This window comes from Desmodus rotundus, chromosome 6 (assembly GCF_022682495.2).
Source record: "Desmodus rotundus isolate HL8 chromosome 6, HLdesRot8A.1, whole genome shotgun sequence".
NCBI classification, from domain to species: Eukaryota; Metazoa; Chordata; class Mammalia; order Chiroptera; family Phyllostomidae; genus Desmodus; species Desmodus rotundus.
This window is the reverse complement of record NC_071392.1, coordinates 94316956-94336339: the sequence shown is the minus strand read 5'-3', so window position 1 is coordinate 94336339 and position 19384 is coordinate 94316956. Positions and strand designations below refer to the sequence as shown.

Sequence of the window (19384 nt, the reverse complement as noted above, 5' to 3'; positions counted from 1 at the left end):
TGCCCTTTACACAGACGGGATCTGCTGTTCCCCACACTGACCCAAAGAACCACCTCCTTTTGTTGAACCTGCACAAGAAAGCAGAGCTGGGCTTTAGAAGCTGAATTTATGGGGAAAGATTCTGTCTTTTTAAAATAAATTCAGCCCTTGTCAGTGCCCTTGAAACTGACTTGAGAGCTGAAATGATTAGTGACCCAGGCACAGCCTCCGCTGCTGTCACACCCCATCCCTGTCCTGTGGCATTTTGAAGTTGTCATTGTCCCCAGACTCCAAGGGACCCAGGGAGAAGCAAGGAACAGTGGGAAATGCGCATGATGCCCACCCACCACCAGATAGGTGTTAAAATCCCTGTCTTTAAGGATAGAGTGGATGGGTCAGGGGGGATGAGCGGGGGGGGCGTCAGCGGGGAGGGGGCCTTGCTGGGGTTGGCTCTGAGTCATCTGTGGGGGGGGGATGGAGAGTTCCAGGCTGACACCAGTGAAACACCAGCCTCTGGAGACCAAGGGACCCCAAGGGCCGGGCCACCTTGAGCGGAGAAGCTGAGACAGAGTCCCCATCACTGTGGCCACGTGGCCTGCACAGTCACCCCTGAGAGCTGCTCCCCCACTGAGGACAGAGCACCCTGCCTCCAGCAGGCCCCTCGTCAGAAAGGCTCCTGCCCCTCACCCCCAGCAGGGACACCCCTGCCAGAGGAAGGGCCCCCTGCAAACTGGCCCACAGGCTCCCTGGGGCTGAGGGAGGGGAGAGAGGAGGGGCTGGGTCAGTCAGTGCCAGCAGGGAAAAATGAGTGGGACCCGTGGGACCCCCACTCTCAGGGAAAACAAGGGAGCAGGGGGGTCACCTGGATAGGGTGAAAAGCCTGGCACTCCACTAAGCATAGTGTGCCAGTTACCCAGCATTCCTGTGCCTCAGTTTCCCCAACACAAGGGAATAATAATGGCCGCTGGCACAGAATAACCAGGAGACCCTCCTCTCTGCTTGGTCCCGGCAGTCACCGTTTGCCCACTGGACAAAGGTCCTTCCAGCAGGGCCTGGCCCTGATGGCAAAGGCCACACATGCCACCACAGGCTGGTCTCCCCCAAGAAACTGGAAAATAAAACGGTAACAAAAAGCGGCTCAGCCCTCCCCGCCCCCCCCCCGCCCAGCCCACTGGGAGACAACTTGAGATCCACCTTGGAGGCAGCTGGGCGGCATCTCCCTGCATGCCCCACTCCAGTCTGGCTCGGCCGAGCAGGAGTTGCGTGTGCGCACTGACACATGTGTGCACACACACACATGTGCCCCGGCCGATGCGGGGGCTGCTGGTGAGGCCAGAACCTGCATCCCCCCCTTTTTGGCCTGCCCCACACCCCCAGGACCCGCGTGCCCACGCAGGATTGCAGCAGAGTGCGGCTTCTCGCAGCAGAAGTGCGCAGACTCTGTCCATCGGCACGGCAGGTGGCGGAGTTGATCCTTGTGCGCCCCGACCTGGGGGTGTTCTGCACCCACAAAACCAGCCCCAGAGATCCAGGGCCTGAGGCCTGCCACCTTGGCCATCACAGCAGAGACACCCACTTCCTCTACAGACCCTGAGTGCCCAGTGGTGACAGGGCCACCCTGGCCCTCGCTCACAGAGCTCACTTCAGTGAGAGGTGGGCGGGTGGGACACATCAACCTGGGGGGCCCACGTCTCGGGACAAATCTAGCTGCCGACCAGAAAGTAATTCTGGCGAGTCTAGGAGTGGGATCGCCAGATAAAATACAGCGTGCCCAGTTAAATCTGAACTTGAAATAATGAGTGATTTTTGATATAAGCATATCCTATGACATACTTGGGACATACTTATACCGCAAAGTCATTCGTTGTTTATCTGAAATTCAAATCTAAATGATGGTTAAGCTGGCAACCCCCAAAAGAAGCCAACCCCGCACACCAGGCAGGAGTGACCAGCAGCAGATCCCAGCTCTGCGGGGCTCCCCGCCTCCCCTGGGCGCGGCTGAGCCTTGGGGGGTTGTGCGGAGGACCATAATAGTACCAGGACGGTGCTGTGCAGAGCCACAGACCTGCCCGCACAGCCGCGCTCCCCAGTGGGACAGACGTCATCGCAGAGACTTTGCATATGTCCCTTCTGGAGAACTGGACTTCCTTTTCAAGATGCCCCGACTGGCAATCTTCGGATGAGCCAGGTTACCAGGAAACAAGCCTTCCTTTGGTTCCTGCCTGCACGTTTGTGACAGCCCTAGTTTGGGTCCAGTGGATGGGAGACGCCCCCTGGAGGTGGGACGTGTGGACTGCAAGCCCCAGCTGGTGCCGGAGCAGAAGTCTTGCCACCCCCAGCTGGAGGTGCTAGGTGAGTCCACCTGCACCTGGGAGAGGAGGTTCTCCACTAGAAAAAGGCGAGGTTGGGGTGAAATTGTCCGAGGAGCAGGGACCCCAAGGTGCCCAGGGCACAGTAAGATTCTGCAGAGCCCTGACTGCGGGAGGGGTCTGGATTAAGTGGCCAAGCTTCATTTCAGCCTTGCAGCCTCCGCTGAACCAAGTTCCCCTCTGGGCCAGGGCCGAGCACAGGCCGATCAGAACGCCCAGCCACCTCGGGCTCCCATGGCAGCTGGTGGCCCTGCGCCACTGCAGAATCCTCTCTGGGCCACCTGTCCGCCTGGAATTGGAGGGAACTGGCATCACCAGCAGCTCCCTGCACAGATGGGAAGCCGAGATTCAGGTCCCAGCCAGCTGACCCCACTTTGAGTGCACCTGGCCGTCCCAGCAGGAGAGGCTGACCAGCGCCTGCACCGGCCAGGGGACAGCGCTCAGCTGTGTGGCTCCAGCCGTTTTCTACAGAGCCCAGCCGTGTCCGGGGCACCAAGCAGATGCTGTCAGGACAGCCCACCCTGGGAATGCAGCCTGATTGGTCCCATGCACGGAAGAGGAACCTGAAGACCAAAGAGGTTCTGCGCCTTGCCCGACTCATACGGCTTTCGGGCCGCTAAGGAGGGGACCTGGAGCCCAACTCGAGAGCCCACACTTGGTGGGAGGCGAACCAAGCTCTGCCCGCGGGGCCCAGGATAGAGGACCACGGGGGCGAGACGTGGCGGGAAGAGGGAGGGCATGGGCGGAGCTTGGAGGAGCGGGAGGCCCGGGCGACCTTGATTGGGTGCTGCCTTGAGCTCCACACTGGGCTGTCTCCCAGTCGGTGGCCCCGCCTTGGCCCCGCCTTGGCCCCGCCCCCGAACAAGACTCCGCCCCAGCCCCACCCCGCCGCGTGCGGGACACAGACCCGCGGTGAACCTCCGCCTGGCCCCGCCCGGGCTACGCCCCGCTGAGGACCGCAGTAAATCGTGCGGGGCCTTGCCTACATCTCAGCCCGGCTTAACCTCCCAGGGATTCCCTTGCAGGTCACCCAGAAGCCCGCAGTCCCAGCGTCTGGGCCCGGGCCCCTCCGCGGTGCGCGGGAGCCCCTCTGTGCAGCGCTGAGACCAGAAGTCAGCCAGAAGCAAACGAAACCTTTTAAAGCCCACAGTCGCAGAATTGACAGTGGTTTGTTCTTGTTCTTCTTGACCGCTTTATTGAGGTGTAATTTGCAATTCCGCCATTTACATTCAACGGGGTTTGCCCAGAGTTGTGCAGCGATCGCCACAACCTAAGTTAGAGCGTTTCCATCCCCCTCCCCAAATCTGCTCCATTTCCGGAGGTCCGCCGGGATCTGACGGAGCTGCGCTGCAAAGCTGACCGCCAGGGGGCGCTGCGTGACCGACTCTCAGCTGCGCCTGCGCGGGCGCCGCGCGCGAACCCGAGCGCTAGCCCGCCGAGCGCGCTCCCCCACGACTGCGCCTGCGCGGAGCCCGTGGCCCCGCCGCTCCCGCCGGGGGCTCGTCGCTGGGCGCCTGGGCCATGGGGGAGGCGGAGGTGGGCGGCGGGGGCGCGGCGGGTGACAAGGGGCCGGGGGAGGCAGCCACCAGCCCAGCTGAGGAGACAGTGGTGTGGAGCCCCGAGGTGGAGGTGTGCCTGTTCCACGCCATGCTGGGCCACAAACCCGTCGGTGAGCGGAGCGCCGCGGACCCGCGTGGGGGCGGGGCAAGCCGGCAACGGCCGGGGGGCGCGCGGCCGGGCGGGGTCCTCCTACACCGCACCCCCGCCGACCCTGCCCCCTCTGCACCCCCAACCCCTGCCATCTCCTGCACCCACACCCCCTGCCACCTCCTGCACCTGCCCCTTCTGCATCCCCACTTCTGCCTCATCTTTACCCCTTACCCACTGATGCCTGCCTTCCCTATCCTCCCCTCACCTTTGTCCCCCCATACCCCGACTCCTGACCCCTTTTGCCCCCCACCCTCCCTCAACTGACCCCTTTCTCCTGCAGGTGTGAACCGGCACTTCCACATGATCTGTATCAGGGACAAGTTCAGCCAGAACATCGGCAGGCAGGTGCCATCCAAGGTCATCTGGGACCACCTGAGCACCATGTATGACATGCAGGCCCTGGTGAGCTGGACCCCACCCTCCCCCCCAGTCCCCAGATGAGCTAGCAGCAGTGTCCCCTCCGTGCCTCCTCTGGTCTGTGCAGAGCCTGTCCCCAGAGAACCTGTCATCCCCGTGGGGGCCGGCCCTGAAACGAGGGGCTCTGGATGGGTTTGCAAAAAGCACAGTCTTGGCGATGGCCGCCGGTCACCTGTGCCCAACCTATTTTGGGTTGGTGGTCAAGGAAGGTCTCTCACCCAGGAGCCCGGGCCAGAGCGAGGGGGTCCTTGCACCATCATCAGTCTTACGGGGGAGGCCCCAGAGTGCTCTAGGCAGGCAGGTGACCGTGTTCCCATCAGGTCAAGGTGAACGGCATGGCTCCTGTGAGTGCGGTCACTGCCCTCTGAGCTTGACATCTGCTGCCAGTCTGCCCCTGAGGGCGTGTACCGCCAACCTAGCGTTCCTCCCGTGCTGGCACCGTAGTGTCACCTGCCCTAGGTCTGCCAACAGTGCAGAGGGACAGGGGGCGAGCCACCCTCACCCCTCGCCCACCTCGGCAGCCCCCAGGACAGCTCGTGGGGTGCTCCTGAGTTGGCTCTTACACACATTTAGTCACTCACCAAAATCACGTTGTCTTTTTTGCTTCTTAAAAAAATAAAACTCTGTATTTGCCATCAGCATGAGTCTGAGATTCTTCCATTCCCGAATCCAGAGAGGAACTTTGTCCTTCCGGAAGAGATCATTCAAGAAGTCCGTGAAGGTGAGACTCGGCCCAGGTCGGTGTTGGGGGTTAGGAAAGGCTGGGGCGGGGGGGTGTCAGGTGAACCCAGGAGCCTCCCAGAGGGGTGGGGTTGCTAGCCTGTGATGCTCAGTCCACCTGGGTGGGGGAGACGTGCTGAGGGACAGGCAGCTGCTTGCAGCTGTGGGGCCCACAGGGGCCTATGTGTGCAGGCATGTCGGAGGGCAGGCCCGGCCTGAGCCACCCGCCGGTGTGGGCTTCTGGTGAATGCCCACTGTCTCCCCCACAGGAAAAGTGGCCATTGAAGAGGAGACGAAGGAGGAGATGAAAGAGGACATGGACCCCCACAACGGGGCCGACGACGGTAGGTGTGGGGCTCATCGCATCGTCGCGCCCCGCTGCTGGGGCCCCGGGGGTACGGCGACCACCCGTGGCAGGGCCTCCTGCAGGGCGCAGCGCAGGTGCCCGGCCTGCCTTCCCAGTCCTCTTCAGCCACAGCCGCTCTGTCTGGTCCAGCAGCTGAGAGGCAGCTTCCCTCTGCTCGGGCAGGAGCCCCGCCGGGCGTGGACGTCGTGCGCGCGGCCAGCACCAGGAACGGACCGCAGGGCAGCCTCGGGCAGCGGGCGGGCCCGGTCAGGTGGACCCCGTGTGCAGTGCCGGAGGTCTCAGTGCAGAACAGACCCTGAGTAGCAAAGCCGGCTCCACCTTGCGGGACAGGCGTGAGTGGCAGCCGGGGCGGGTCCCCCGCGGCCGGCACGTTCTCAGAAGGACCAGGCGCTCCGTGGGCCGGGCGGGCGCCCCCAGCTCAGGAGAGGCTGTGGGTTGACAGTGCCGTGTGTAGATGCAGAGTTTTTAACTGAACAGGAAGATAAAATAAAACTCTGGATATTCTGTTTTCAGCCAAATGATTTTGTCTCCCAGTTTTTTCATCTTCAGGAAGCTTGGGGAAAGTAACGGAAAAGTCCAGCAAAGACAGAGACAAGAACCCCTCGGACTTGGGGGCCAAGGATGGGGCGGACAAGCGCAAGCGCAGCCGAGCTGCCGACAAGGTCCTCACCGCCAACAGCAACCCCTCCAGCCCCAGCGCCGCCAAGCGGCGCCGGACGTAGATGCCCCACGAGGAGGGCGGGCGGCTGCGGGCACTGGGCCATCGGGGGTCCCGGGGCTGTGTGGCGCCCACTCCCCGTCTGGAGCCCGGACAACATGAAGAGCCAGGATCGCTCGCTCAGGCTGAGAGCGCATTCCGTGGTGGGTTCGGCGGCACCGAGCTGCCGCCTGTGTGACACACGCCTGGCATGAGGAGCAATAAAGCCGGACGGCCCTGCCCTCCCAGGAGCACCCATCTTCCCGTTGGTCCGCCTGTCCGCCTGTCCACCCACCGCTCTTCGCTCTTGTCAAGTGACTGTGGCCTCTGGGGAAAGGCCAGTGAGCCGCGCACACGGTGGCCCCTCCGTCGCCTGAGAAACAGGAACTGGATACTTGGCCTCATTCACTTGTACTGTAACGATGTATATAATTTGGTTGATATTTCACTATTTAATTTCTAAGAAGCCTATTTTACTAGTGTTTTATATGAAAAAATACCGCAGAAGTTAAAAACCTGTGTTGTATTTTTTCCGAGATGTTTTGTTCTAAGGTAATGACCACTGAGATACTTTTTGCTCAGTTTTTATATGCCAGACAGAGAATCTGTGGTTATTTTTGTATCACCGAGTAACTTGCAAACAGACCAAACACTGAGTGGAGGGCGGCCCGCCCGGGCTCACGCCGGGCCGGGCACTACAGGACATTAAAGCCCAGAAAAGTGACCTGGACTCGTGTGATTTTCATGCCAAAATAAGTTACCTTTTGCTACAGTGGGGAGTTTTTATTTTTCCAAGGTGGATAACTGCAGCGCACCCTCAGATGCACCTGACTCACTCCGTATGACGCAGGTGCAAGCCAGTGACTGGCTGGTGGTGACCTGTGAATGTGACAGGCCCCTGGAGTGCTGCTGGGAGAGCCAGGGAGGCAGAGCCCGCACCTCCTTGGGGCGGACACACACACACACACACACACACACACACACACACACAGCTGCGTGCACCCTGGCCTAAGCCCACTCTGGTGCGCCTCACAGGTGTGCCCCCTTCTGGCCAGCTGCCATGCCTGACCTCCTCAGCTGGGGGAACACGAGGACTCTGAATTCCCATCCCCTATCCCATGTCCAGTCCAAGGCCAACCCAGGCCCCATGGGGCCTGGAAGATGTCACCGGCGCCCACTTCCCCCATAGGCCGGTGGGACTTGACTCAGAGCGTCTTGTGCCAGGGTCTGCCAACCGTGAGCAGAAGTCTCGGCAACCGCCCCACACTCCCAACTTGCGGCCCCATGGGGTGTGTCTCCAGCGGAAGACCCACACCCGGGTCAAAGCACCCTGCCGCTCAGGCAGGGATCTAGACAGAGCCCAGGGTGGGGTCTGAGGCCGCCCTCCCGCCACCCTCCTGCTCCTGGCATTTCTCCTCCTGAGCTGAGGGCTGGTGGGGTCCGTGTTCACACAGCACCATGCCCTCCCCTGCTGCCCAGACACGCAGGGCCTGTTACCTTACCTTGCAGCAGAGTGGTGGCGACTCTCCCAGGGCAGGGAGCAGAGGTCTGCCTTATAGAGACTTCTAGAACCGACTGGGGGAGGACATGACCCCCCCCTGTGCTGCCCTCCCTCCTACTCGCCGTGCCCACCACCCTCACTCAGTGCCCCTCTGCTACGTCCAGGAGTCAGGATGCGTGAGAGAGAGACCTGGCCCAGGGAGAGTCCTCCCCCGCACAAACAGCCCTGGGGGGGCACACGCGGAGTGGGGGCTGGCTCCCTTCGCCAGGCTCACTGGGAAATGCTTTCCTGAAACATGCCTTCAGGGGCCTCAGGACCTGGTGGAAAAGCCTAGTCAATAAGTCAAACCTGCCTCTTTCAATTATTCAGCATTTTAGGGGACTTGGTTGGAGAACACGGGTGGAAGGGCTGGCAGGGGAACAGGCGGCCCCATGCCCATGTGCCCTGGTGCCCTTGGGGGCTGCAGTCCTCAGCATTACCCAGCACCCCTGCCCTGAGCAGACACAGTGCCCCCAGGACTCCCGGGACCCTCGGCTGCATGAGGCCTGTGCAGGTCACACAGGCACCTGTGGCATGTGATGTCTCCAGCCCCGGGGGCCAATTTGTGACACAGGGGTCTTACATGTGCCCACCAGGGAGCGTGGAAGCTTTATCTGAACAAGAAAATGGAAAGATTTGGGGGCCGAGGTGGGGGCGAGGCGCAGAGACTCAAACACACACCTGAAGCTGCGGAACAGAGAAACGCCGTGGGTATGAACTCAGGGTTGGCCTCAGACTGGCAACCCCGGCAGCAAGCAGCTCTCTGTGCCGAGGACACTGGGGCCTGAGCACCCTGCCCGCATCGCTGGCGGGTGGGAACCAGGTGGGTGTCGTCTCGGTGCTCAGTGCTCTGGCCCGGCCGCCAGTGGGGGATCTGGAGGGACAGCGGGCCCCTGGGAGTTGTCGAACACACACTGAGCGGCAGCAGGGTGCAGCGGGCACCCCACCCCGGGGCTGGCTGTGTGAGGACTTGGGCCGAATGACACAGCTGAGACTGTTTTTGCCTGAGGGAAGTGTTAGAGCAGGTCCAACCCGAGCCCCCTCAGCCAGACCCCTATCAGAGCCCTCACTGGACCTCCGGGTACGCGGCTGACTGCTGGGCCCGTGGCCAAGTGCAGGTGGCCACGTGGGTGAGGGCCTGAGGGCCTGAGGCTGGTGCTATGCTCTGGGCTGCCTCATGCTGCCTAGGCAGCAAGCCGCCTGGATGTGGAGCCCATGGCAGGTGTCCCCAGAGCCCCCACTTGTTCCAGCAGCAGAGTCTGGGGTCCAGGATTACCGCTCCCCCACGAGGTGAGCTCTTGCAAACTGCATGCGGAAGCATCTAAAGAGACGACTGGGTGGGACCATTAGTCCCAGAGCAGCGGCTGGGCAGTGTCTTCAGAACAAGCCAGGAAAGCGGACTGCCCTACTGGCCCGGTCTTTGGGTTGGGCTGGGCAGAGAAGCTGGGTGTCTATCCTCTGGCCCGCTCTGGGGCAGAGGAGGGGCGGAGCCTGCCCTCCCAGGAGCTCCTAGATCAACCAAACCCTGAAGGTTCCTTGGCCCCAGCACCCAGTGCCTCCACCAGAGGCTCCCATGTACCCGGGTGTCCAAGCTAGGGTCTCCAAAGCCAGCTCGGGCCCATGGCTGCACTCCCCGGGAAGCCTACCCCAGCCACTTCTGGCAGGTGACTTACAGAAATGCCCAGAGCCCTGTGCCTTTGGGGGAGCCGCCACTGTCCTTTTGGAAAGTGAGGTGTGCATGCACGGGTTGCAGTCGGGTGAGATGGGGCCCAGAAAGCTCCTGAAAGCTGACGCGCCAGCAATCCACAAACACAGCATGGAGGCCAGCCCTCCCCTGTGCTTGCTCCCCTGTCCTGCTCTGCTGTCGGCTGTCACCAGCTGCATGGGGCCAGGAGGGCCACCACCCCCAAGCACAGGCAGCCCGATGCCTGCTCGCTGGCTCGCAGGGCCAGGAGATGTCCGCGTCCCTTGCAAAGCTAGACTGTGGGCTTCCCCATCGGCACCTGTCACCTGCGGCCAGCTCTCCTGGTGGCCGAATCTAAACGCTGGACTTGGGTCTTAGCTACATGTTTGCAGAAAGGCAGTGGACTTGCAGTCACAGCAGACAGTTTTACCTGGGGTGACCCCACCCAGTCTTCATTTCCAGGGTGAGTTACCCACTTTGCCAAAGCTCTGTATCACCTGGCAGAAGCCAGAGGCAGAGGTTAACTGAGGGACTCAGTGTTAAGGGGAAATTTGGAGCAGCGGGTAATTTTCAGCCATCCGAAATCGGTCACCTCCCAGCCCCCAGAGAGACCCCCAAGGGGCGACTAACAGGCGTGGGCCTGCGCCGGACGTCCGCAGGGGACCCCCAGTCACTTCTGCCTCCTGGTGCTCGGGCTGCGTTGACAGTCACCACGCTGCGGACATGCTCCCGCTGGCCTGGGGGGAGCCCACTGCCAGGTGCCAAGGGCGGGTGGAGGGCCCGAGGGAGCCTGGGGACAGGTGGCTCCCCAAACAGGCCCCTGAGGAGCCCTCGGCCCATCTGACACCCAGAGGGCGTCCTGAGGGGACCATGGGGGGGCGGCCACCACCTGGGGGGTATTGGGGGGGCAGGGAGACAACTTCCAGACAGCACCCTCCTGGGGGCGTCCTCCGAGGACATTCCCTGGGGGACATTGCTGGGGGCCCCCAGGGCCGGGTCTCTAGGGGGCAAGCGTCCTCCAGGGCGGAGCGTTCTCGGAATGGGGAGCCTTTGGGGGATCCTGGGGTGGGCGGATCCTGGGTGGGAGGATCTGGGAGGGGTTCTGGGGACAGCGTCCGGGGGTCATGCTGAATTCAGCGGCAGTCTCCCTGCGAGAGACCCCCGGGCAGAGGGACTTGGGGTCGGGGGACGTTCGGGGCGAGGGAAGAGAAATTCCCGGGTCGGGGAAGCGGGGGCCAGCCGCCTGCGCGCACGTCCTTCCGGGCGAGCGCCCTCGGGCGGGCGGGCGGGGTAGCGGCCCCGAGACGCTGGGAGCCCCGCCCCGCCCCGCCCCGCCCCGCCCCCGCGCTTCCTCCCGGGCTCGCGGTCGCTTCCGGCGGAGCGCGGGCCCCGCCGCCGCCCGAGCATGGACGATCCCGACCGCGACTCGACCTGGGAGGACGACGAGGAGGACGGCGAGGACCCGAGCGCCGGAGGCGACGACGATGGCGAGGCGGGCGCCCCGGGGGACGCGGAGGACGAGCACGCGGAGGAGGAGGAGGAGGCGCGGCCCAGCGCGCTGCCGGTGCGGCCCCCGCGATCCCCGCGCCCCCCGCGTCCCCCGCGCCCCTCGGGAGGCCTGCTGGGCCGCCGCGGACTCGGGGCGAGGCCCTGCTCCGGGGAAACCCGCCCCGCTGCCCAGGCCGGGGGCGGAAGCGCCTGTCGGACACGCGTTTCGAGCCCGACTCCCGCTCCGGCGGCCCCCTTTCCGGCCTGCTGGCCTCCCGGAGGGTCCTGCACGGACCGCAGGACACCCTGAGATCGCCCTGCTTGGCGCCCCCAGGGCGGCATCCGCACGGCGGTGGCATTTCCTCAAAGGGAAGCCTGGGCACCTCCTTGACCTCCCTCCCTCCGACACATCCTCCTCCAGGCCTGTGCTCTGTGCTCTGGGTCCCACCCTCCGCGCTTCTCAGCCAGGGCCCCTCAGGGAGCACCTCGCTCTGCTCCCCCCATCCCAAGAGTCCCCTCTTCGCCCAGGCGGCCAGCCCCCCAGCCCCGCGCCACTGGGCCTCCTCGCGGGGTGCGGGCAGCCCTCTCCAGCTGGGGCTGGCCTTGCGCCCTCCTGCAGGTGGTCTTGGAGGCTGCACTTAGGTGACCTGCCTGAGCCAGGGCCACTGGCCTGCCCAATGGTTACTTCTGGTTACCACTGGTTACTTGTTAGCGCTGGTTACTTTGTTGCCACCCGTTACCTGTCTTGGCACTGGTTACTTGTCGTTAGCAGGGGTTACTTGCTGGCACTCACCGAGCTGTGGGTGCCGTTGTTCCAGCTGGGGTCCCAGGAGTTTTGGGGGGATGGGACCCAGAATGGTATTTGTCACCCTGTGTCCCGGTTGCTTTTGGACCATGGCCCCTCAGCAGTGCGTCCAGAGGAGCATGAACATGTCTGTGGGGTCTCTCCGGTGGATTGCCCCAGAGCAGATGAGAGCGCTGGATTCCAGGTCTCCCTCTCAGTGTTTGAGGGGCAGGGAGAGGGACCCCAAGAGGCTCCTGGGCCTGCCTGCAAGGCCAGCGGCCTCTGCAGATCTAGTGTTTTGGGACGAGTTCCCAGGGTCACAGGCCTGGAGGGGCAGGAATCTGGTTCTGTCCCCCAGCAGGTACCGGCAGGGGTGGTGAGGGTTAGGTGAGGGGATGCAGTCATCCCAGAGGTCCGCAGTATGCTGTGCCCACCCTGTCACCCTGTGGGATGCCCCGACCCTCAGACCTCTTTCCCAGCTTCCCCCAGGAGCCATGCTGCTCCCAACACCTGCCCGCCCAGGGGCAGGAGAAGCAGAAACTGATGGAGAAGTGGGACCGGCTGCTGCTGAGTTTCGGTTTTGTTCCCTGGCCAGTGGCCAGGAGGAAGCTCAGCAGCTGGCCCTGGCATAGAAGTCGGCGGAGGGACAGCTCCAGACCCTGGCTGGAGCTCAGACTTTGAGGGGCCTGGGGGCCGGGGGTGGGGTCGAGCCAGGGGACACATGAGTGGGCCTGGCCTTTTGACCCCTCCAGCAGTTGGCTCCTCCCAGCTGTCCCCTCCTGTGTGCCCAGGAGCTCTCTGCCTTGGCCCCCATCCTCGCCCAGCCTGTCAGACAGCTGGGCTCAGCCCCACCCCGTGCCCCTGCCTGTCACAGGGTGGGTCCTGGGTCGGGCTGCGTTACCACTTACCCCCACACTTCCTGTGACCCCAGGGTGCTTGGCCCACAGAGACAGGGCTGCAGGGGCTGGGGGCGGAGGGCGGCAAGGGGCCTCTGCCTTGTTTAGGGGAAGCCCCGAGGCCCACTCTGAAGGGGCTGGTAGGTTTGGGTCAGAGGGGACAGGCTCCCTGGGCCTCGGACACTCATTCCTTCCTCAGACCCTGCACCAGGCTTTTGGGGCCCCACCAGGGGGTAAGTGGGCACACAAGCCTGGTGACAGCTCAGAGCACAGCTCAAGGAGGAGGCGCTGGGGAAGGCAGGTTTCCTGGGGAGATGTGACGTGGGGCGGGGGGTCGCCAGCGAGCACGGGAGGAGGAAGTGAAGCTTGAGGGCTGTGCCCCCAGAGGGTTCTCGTGGGCCGGGGGCTCCTGAAGGCTGAGTGGGGGTCAGGCCTCACTCCAGCTGCTTGGGGCCCCACAGGTTTTGTTGACACAGGGCTCTCTCCTGCTACCCTCTCCTGGAGGGGTCTCACGGGGTGGGTCCTGCCTTGCTGGCCGAGAGGAGGGTGACGGCTCCCCGAGGGGTCTCATCCCCTCCCTTCTCTGCCCAGTCTAGGGTGACCGGGCTCCGAAACTGGAGGGCCATGCAGGACACATGCAGGTACCGCCACCACTACCCGGTAGGTAGCTGCGCCGGCACCCTCGCACCTTTGCAGCCCACCGGGGACAGAGCCTTCCTGCCCCCCCCCCAAGGCCAGCAGGACCATGTGTCCCTCGGCGCCCTGCCTCTCTGAGCCTCAGCGTCCTCGCCTTCACAGGTGGTCACAGTGCTGGCGCTCGGCACCTCCCCCTGAGGGCCCACACCCCTGGGCTGCAGGGGTCTCCTCTCCTGTGCGGCTGGCCACTGCCCTCTACACCCATGAGTCTCAGGCAACCCTGGGCTGCCTCCGGGGACAGATGGGACGTCCCAGCATTGGCCCACATTGGCGAGGAGAGGATCAGAGACCAGTGCGGACCCCATGGGAGAAGGGCCCAGGCTGGGCCTGTGGGGTCTTCGGCAGCCTTCCGGATGTCTGGAGGTTTCTGGCCAAGAGCAGACGCCCCCTCCCCCCGGGAACACTCTAGTTTGAGGGGCCTGGAAGGCAGCCTGTCCTGATGCTGTCCCAACCGGGACCTTCTCTGGCTCTCCAGGATTTGATCGAACGAGACAGCAACGGCGACATGCCAAACCTGAGTTTCTACAGAAACGAGATCGAGTTCCTGCCCAATGGTGCGTACCTGCAGCCCCCCCCTGCTGGGCCACCCTCCCCTCTCTGCCAGCCTGCAGGGCCCAGGCTGGGAGCAAACAGCTGGGCCTGTGGCTTTCAGACCGCCCCACAGCACCCCCTGGAGGCTGCTGAGGGGACACCAGGGCCCCCCTGCTGCTTGGACCAGCAGGCAAACCTGCTGCAACCCTCCAGGCAGTGAACCCTGGCTTTGCCCGCTGAGGTCCCTGTCACAACCACGTGGCTCTCCCGTGGTAGCGGGAAAGCCACATGTGCCAACTAATAAGTGTGGGTTTTGCATTTTTAAATGGTGGGGGGAATTTTAAGGAGGAATAATTTTGTGACTAGAAATGATAGGAAACTCAGATTTCAGTGTCCATGAATGAAGTTTTATCGGGACCCATGGCCAGAGGCCGTTTTCCCCAGAACACAACGTGACTGCCATGGGGGCCACGTGGCCGCCGGCCTCAAATGCTCACCGTCTGGCCCTTTGCAGAACGGTGGGTGCCTGGCAGGAGGGCAGGCGGTGGGGCGGGACCCTGCTACAGGTCTTGTGGAAGGGCAGAGCCTAGTGAGTGAGCTGTGGTGCTGGGGTGGTGAGGGCCCCCCCCCCCCCGCAAGGGCAGGGGCAAGACTGGGAACACTGGCCCCTTCCTCGGGGGGCGTGGTTGTCTCTCTGGGGGCTGCCCTCGGTCAGCAGTGGGGCCCCTGCTCCCAGAGCGCGAGGGGGCTGAGGGTGGAAATCACATGAGGCATGTGACTCAGAGCTGTGCAGCCCCGAGGACCTCAGAAAACAAGGGGGAAGGGTTGGGGCCTTGAGTCGCCCCACGCTGACTGTCCCCACGGGGCCCCCAGGCTGTCTCATTGAGACCATCCTTCAGGACTGGAAGGACGACTATGACACCCTGGAGGACAGCCACTCCTACATCCAGTGGTGAGCTGGGGTCTGCGGTGGCACTGGGGCTCCCAGGCAGGGCTCGTGGGGGGGGGGGGTCCAGGCGCCCCCCAGAAGGTACTCTGGGCCCTTTCCGAGGCCACACTCGGTGCCCATTGCAGGCCCCTGCAGGCTTAGGCTCTTTAGCCCTGACCAGCTGCACGAGCCCCAGAGGCAGCTGGCCTGTCCTGCATGGCGGGGTTCGACCAGTGGCTTGAGGTGACCCTTGATGTTGCCCTGCAAGCAGCGTGTCTTTGAGGACCGCTCGCGGGGGCCTCTCCTGGGCACAGGAGGGTCAGGGGCCAGAGAAAAAGAACGAAGAACAGAAGGGCCGCTGGCTGCCCTGGGTGAAAAGGCAGGCAGGTAACCCAGGCTGCTGAGCACGCGTGCTGAGGACCTTGGGGGCCACAGGTGTGTTTGGTCTGCAGCCCCCGCCCAGGGTTTTGCCCTCGCCCTCGGCTTTATCTCCAGAGCGTGTGGTGTGTGAGGGTCCAGCCCCCGCCCAGGTTCAGCGGTGAGCCCAGAGAGGGGGTGAGCCACCCAGACCGCCAGCGCCCATAGGGCAGGGAGCCGAGTCTGCCTCTGATGGGCCTGTGCTGCCGCTTCTCCTGCAGGCTGTTTCCTCTGCGGGAGCCGGGGGTAAACTGGCACGCCAAGCCCCTCACGCTGCGGGAGATCCAGGTGAGCCAGGGCTTCTGGGTGTCCCCTGGGAGCCCCCTGCAGTGCAGGAGCTGGAAGACTCCCCCAACATTGTCTTCCCTCTAAAGTGGCCCTCGTCTCCTCCCTGGGCACTCCCCACAGGCTGCCAGAGAAATGGGACTGTGTGCGGGCAGTTGGGGCAGGAGCGGGGACCGGCAGCGGAGTCCAGGGAGGTGTGAAGGTCAGGTGGGCAGCGGGAGGAGGAATTCCTCTCTGGGCTAAAGTGACCCTTCAGGCCCTGGTGACTTTGGAGCAGCTCAGTAAAGGGACAGTCACGTTAACGTGTGTCAGGGCTCCTTCACCTGTCTCTTCACCCTAAACCTCTGAGTCTGGGCCCAAGGGAGCAGCGGCCAGCCACTGTCTGTGCGGGTCCGCCCCTGAACTCTCCTTGGGCTGCTTCCCAGGAGTTTAAAAGCTCCAAGGAGGCCAGGGAGCGGTTGGTGCGCGCTTATGAGCTCATGCTGGGGTTCTACGGGATCGAGCTCCAGGACCGAGATTCTGGCGCCGTGCGTCGAGCGCACAACTACCAGAAGCGCTTCCAGAACCTCAACTGGTGAGGACCACCCTGCCCCCGCCAGCTGGCCCAGCCAGGCTCCCCATTACGGAGGAAGGGTCTGCACTGGGTTTCAGGCAGGGGTCCCGGGATCACTGGGGGTTGGGGGGAGACAGGCAAAGGACTGATGAGCTCCCTCCTCCTGCCTTGCAGGGTGGGGTGGGAAGGCCTAAAGAAAGTCCCGCTGGGCTCCTCAGCCTCGCAGGCACAGCCCTCCTCCCCATTGAGAGGCGCGGGGTCTGGCGTAGGCCTAGGGGGTGAATATGCCCACTGCACAACCCACAGGGGCCCCTCTGACCCTCCTGTAGCCGCGCAGGGGCAGGGGGTGTTCCATGGGACCAAGGGGCAGTCGCCTCCTGGGGGATAGAGGACGCATCACCCACCCTAGGCCCCTGGAGGTGGGGGGGGGGAGGGCGGGCCTTGGCTGAGGACCGCCTACCAGCGCCCTTCATCCCCGCCCTCAGGCACAGCCACAACAACCTGCGCATCACGCGCATCCTTAAGTCCCTGGGCGAGCTGGGCCTGGAGCGCTACCAGGCGCCGCTGGTGCGCTTCTTCCTGGAGGAGACGCTGGTGCACAGACAACTGCCCGGCGTGCGGCAGAGCGCGCTGGACTACTTCGTGTTTACTGTGCGCTGCCCGCGCCAGCGCCGCGCGCTGCTGCGCTTCGCCTGGGAGCACTTTCGGCCGCGCCACAAGTTCGTCTGGGGGCCCCACGACAAGCTGCAGAGGCGTGCGCTGCGTTCTCCCCCTCGGCTGCCCTCGCCCGCGGCCCCCAGCGAGACCCAGGGGGAGGAGAGCCCCGGGGACGCCGTCCTCCAGGCCGGCGCCTGTGGACCCTGGACAGGTGAGGGCGGGGACAGTGTGGCCACCAGCCCCCAGCTGCCGAGCTCCGAGCCCCAGGAGGAGGAGGGGGTCCAGGAGAGGGACCGAAGAGAGGAGGGGCCAGAACCTTCGAGCCCCAAGGAGAGCAAGAAGAGGAAGCTGGAGGCAAACCGGCGGGAGCAGGCCCCGGGGGATGCAGGCCCCCAGAGCTCCTCCGAGGTGGAGAAGATCGCCCAGAACTTGGAGGGCTGCGCCCTCAGCCAGGGCAGCCTGGGGGCGGGGACGCAGGAAACGGGCAGCCAGGACCCCGAGGAGACCGAGCAGCCCTGTCCCCCGCCCCCAGGGGCCAAGGTGGCCAGCGACGAGGTGAGGAAGCGGAGGAAGGTGGACCAGACTCTGGCCCCCACCTGGCCCCCTGCCCGGCCAGGGCCCCCTGAGGCCGGCATGGACGAGAATGGGGTGGAGGAGGCGGAGGAGGACCACCAAGGCCAGGGCGCCCCCCAGAGCTCGGCCGCGGAACAACCTGCCGTGGACCAGAAGGCCGAGTCTGCGGCGGCGGGACTGGCTGCCGAGCTGCAAACGCCGTAGGCGATGGGGGGTGCCATGGGCATCCTGGCCCGTCCCTGTGCTCCGAGAGCCGCGGCGCCAGTTGCTCCCGGTGCCAGCAGTGCTGGCCCCTCCCTGGTGGTCGCTGCTGCCGGGGAAGCTTCAGAACTCACCTCGCCCTGTCCGCTGTCTTTGTAAATCGGCCCTTGAGGGCCTGGGGGCGGGGCGGGGTGCGTTTTCTAAGTCTAGTGTGCAGGCCTTTTCTGAATAAACTCGTTGACTTAGAGCCTCTGGCGTGGGCGGTGCTCCTGGAGTGGGGGGAGCTGGGGGCCTGCCTCTGCTCCCGGAGCTCTGGCCGGGCTGTGGCGCCTCTTCGCCCACACGTCACTCGCATAGGTGCAGGGGCCCCCACCCAACGTGCCCTACCACACCGCCTCCCGGGGCCCCTGGGGCTGGACAGGTGGCCCCTTGACTGCCTCCTGTCACTGGTGCAGGAGTAAGTCTGGGGACTCGGCACCGTCCCTTCTCGCGGACGGAGGGAGGGCGGTGCCAGGGGTTCCCGGGGCCCAGGCCACGCCCCCGCCTGCCCTGACTGGGGTGCAGCGTAGTGCTTTGGGGGCAAACTCGGTGGCGCTCTCTGTGGCTCTGTCCCTGCCGGCCACGGCCCCCTGTTGGCCCCCCGCACTGAGGCATGGCCTTCCAGGGCTCCCTCGGCCCCTCCGTCCTGGTGTGGGCACGGTGCGCCCCTCCCCACAGGACAGGGCCCTTCCCTCACTGACACTGGCCCACAGGGCCTCGCGGAGGACCCCACACTTGCAGAAATGGAGGGATGAGCTGCAACGCCCCTGGGGGAGGTGCGGGGAGCGGGCGCTGGATCTGGGTCCCTTTTCGTGAGAAGCATTGGTGATTCGCCCTTGTTCCGGTGGAGCTGGGCGCAGGGTGTGGGGACACGCGAGTCATTTTGGACGGGAGTCCCAGAGTTCACGCTCACCAGCGCCGGAGTGGGGAGGGGCGTGCCCTCGGCTTCCACCGGTGGGGGGGGGACTGGCACAGCTTCGGGCGTGGAGCGTCCCACATGAGTCGCTCACGGACCGGGGATCGGGGTCCTCAGGCCAGAGCCCTGGGGGGGCTCCAGTTCAGATGGAGATTCTTGAAGCCAGGAGGAAACCCAATTGGAGCCGCCCTGGAGCAGGTGGACAGCTCCAGTCCACTGACCCCCAAGCTTTGGTCCCTGTGGCCCCAGCCCCAGCCCCACTGTTTGGGCTTGGAGGTGGTGGCTGCTCTCCAGGGGGAGGGTCTGGTAGCAGCTGGGGGTGGGTTTGCAGGGTGCGGTGGGAGAAGGCACCAGACACCAGGTGGCTCCCCTGATGGAGCTGAAGGCCAGTGGGTGTTCCTGCAGAGCCCTGGGGCCAGGCAGGAGGGACTGAGGGGTGAGCAATCTTGGCCCCCAAGCTCTGGGCTGGAGGTGGTTGCCGCTTCCTGACAGCACCCCCCCCCCCGCCCCCTTCTCTGAGGCGGCCCTGGGTTGGCTCAGACTCTGCACGAGTTTCCAGCTTCTCTCAGCTCTTCCCAGAGTATCCCACCCCCTCCCTCCCACCTGCGGTGTGGCCAGGCCTGGATCCGCCCTCTGGCCGAAGGTGAAGCCCAGCGCTCCAGAGCCAGGTGCTTCCCCGAGGCTCCCTCTCCTGCTTCATCCACGGCCTCCCATTTGAATTCACATTGTCTCAAAAGCCCTGAATTCCTACTCGTGGAAATTCCCAGCCCTGACACAGCTTGCTGAGACCCCTGGGGGTGGGCTTGCAGGTGATCTGGAAGGTGGAGAGGCCCCAGGGGACCGTGGGACCTCCTGGCCCCAGGTGCTGCCCCTTCCCCTCCCGGGCCGAATAACCAGAGTCTGCCCAGGGTAGGGACCCGGAGCTGCCCGAGGCTGT

The 19384-nt window shown here is 64.4% G+C and overlaps 2 protein-coding genes across 9 annotated transcripts; both read left to right on the top strand.

The window, feature by feature from the left end:
* The first annotated feature begins 3818 nt into the window (after positions 1 to 3818).
* On the top strand, positions 3819 to 6983 carry MRGBP (MRG domain binding protein). 5 transcript variants are annotated; one of them, XM_053927312.2, is made up of 6 exons: positions 3819 to 4017; positions 4339 to 4460; positions 5115 to 5196; positions 5465 to 5539; positions 5692 to 5894; positions 6097 to 6235. In XM_053927312.2, exons 1-5 carry the CDS (start codon positions 3870 to 3872, stop codon positions 5859 to 5861), a joined length of 597 nt encoding a protein of 198 aa, XP_053783287.1. In that variant the 5' UTR covers positions 3819 to 3869; the 3' UTR covers positions 5862 to 5894; positions 6097 to 6235. The 5 variants fall into 5 exon arrangements, with proteins under 5 accessions (XP_053783287.1, XP_053783286.1, XP_053783289.1 ...); XM_053927311.2 differs by having other exon boundaries at positions 3820 to 4017; positions 5692 to 6239; XM_053927314.2 differs by having other exon boundaries at positions 3821 to 4017; positions 5725 to 6239.
* Positions 6984 to 10834: 3851 nt separating this feature from the next.
* OGFR (opioid growth factor receptor) lies at positions 10835 to 17742 on the top strand. Of its 4 annotated transcripts, none has more exons than XM_053926984.2 (7): positions 10835 to 11047; positions 13248 to 13292; positions 13823 to 13901; positions 14752 to 14830; positions 15445 to 15511; positions 15934 to 16082; positions 16547 to 17742. In XM_053926984.2, the coding sequence occupies exons 1-7, from the start codon at positions 10889 to 10891 to the stop codon at positions 17493 to 17495; spliced, it is 1527 nt and encodes a 508-aa protein (XP_053782959.1). In that variant the 5' UTR covers positions 10835 to 10888; the 3' UTR covers positions 17496 to 17742. The 4 variants fall into 4 exon arrangements, with proteins under 4 accessions (XP_053782959.1, XP_053782958.1, XP_053782960.1 ...); XM_053926983.2 differs by having other exon boundaries at positions 13243 to 13311; XM_053926985.1 differs by having other exon boundaries at positions 10836 to 11047; positions 13248 to 13311.
* Positions 17743 to 19384: the final 1642 nt, after the last annotated feature.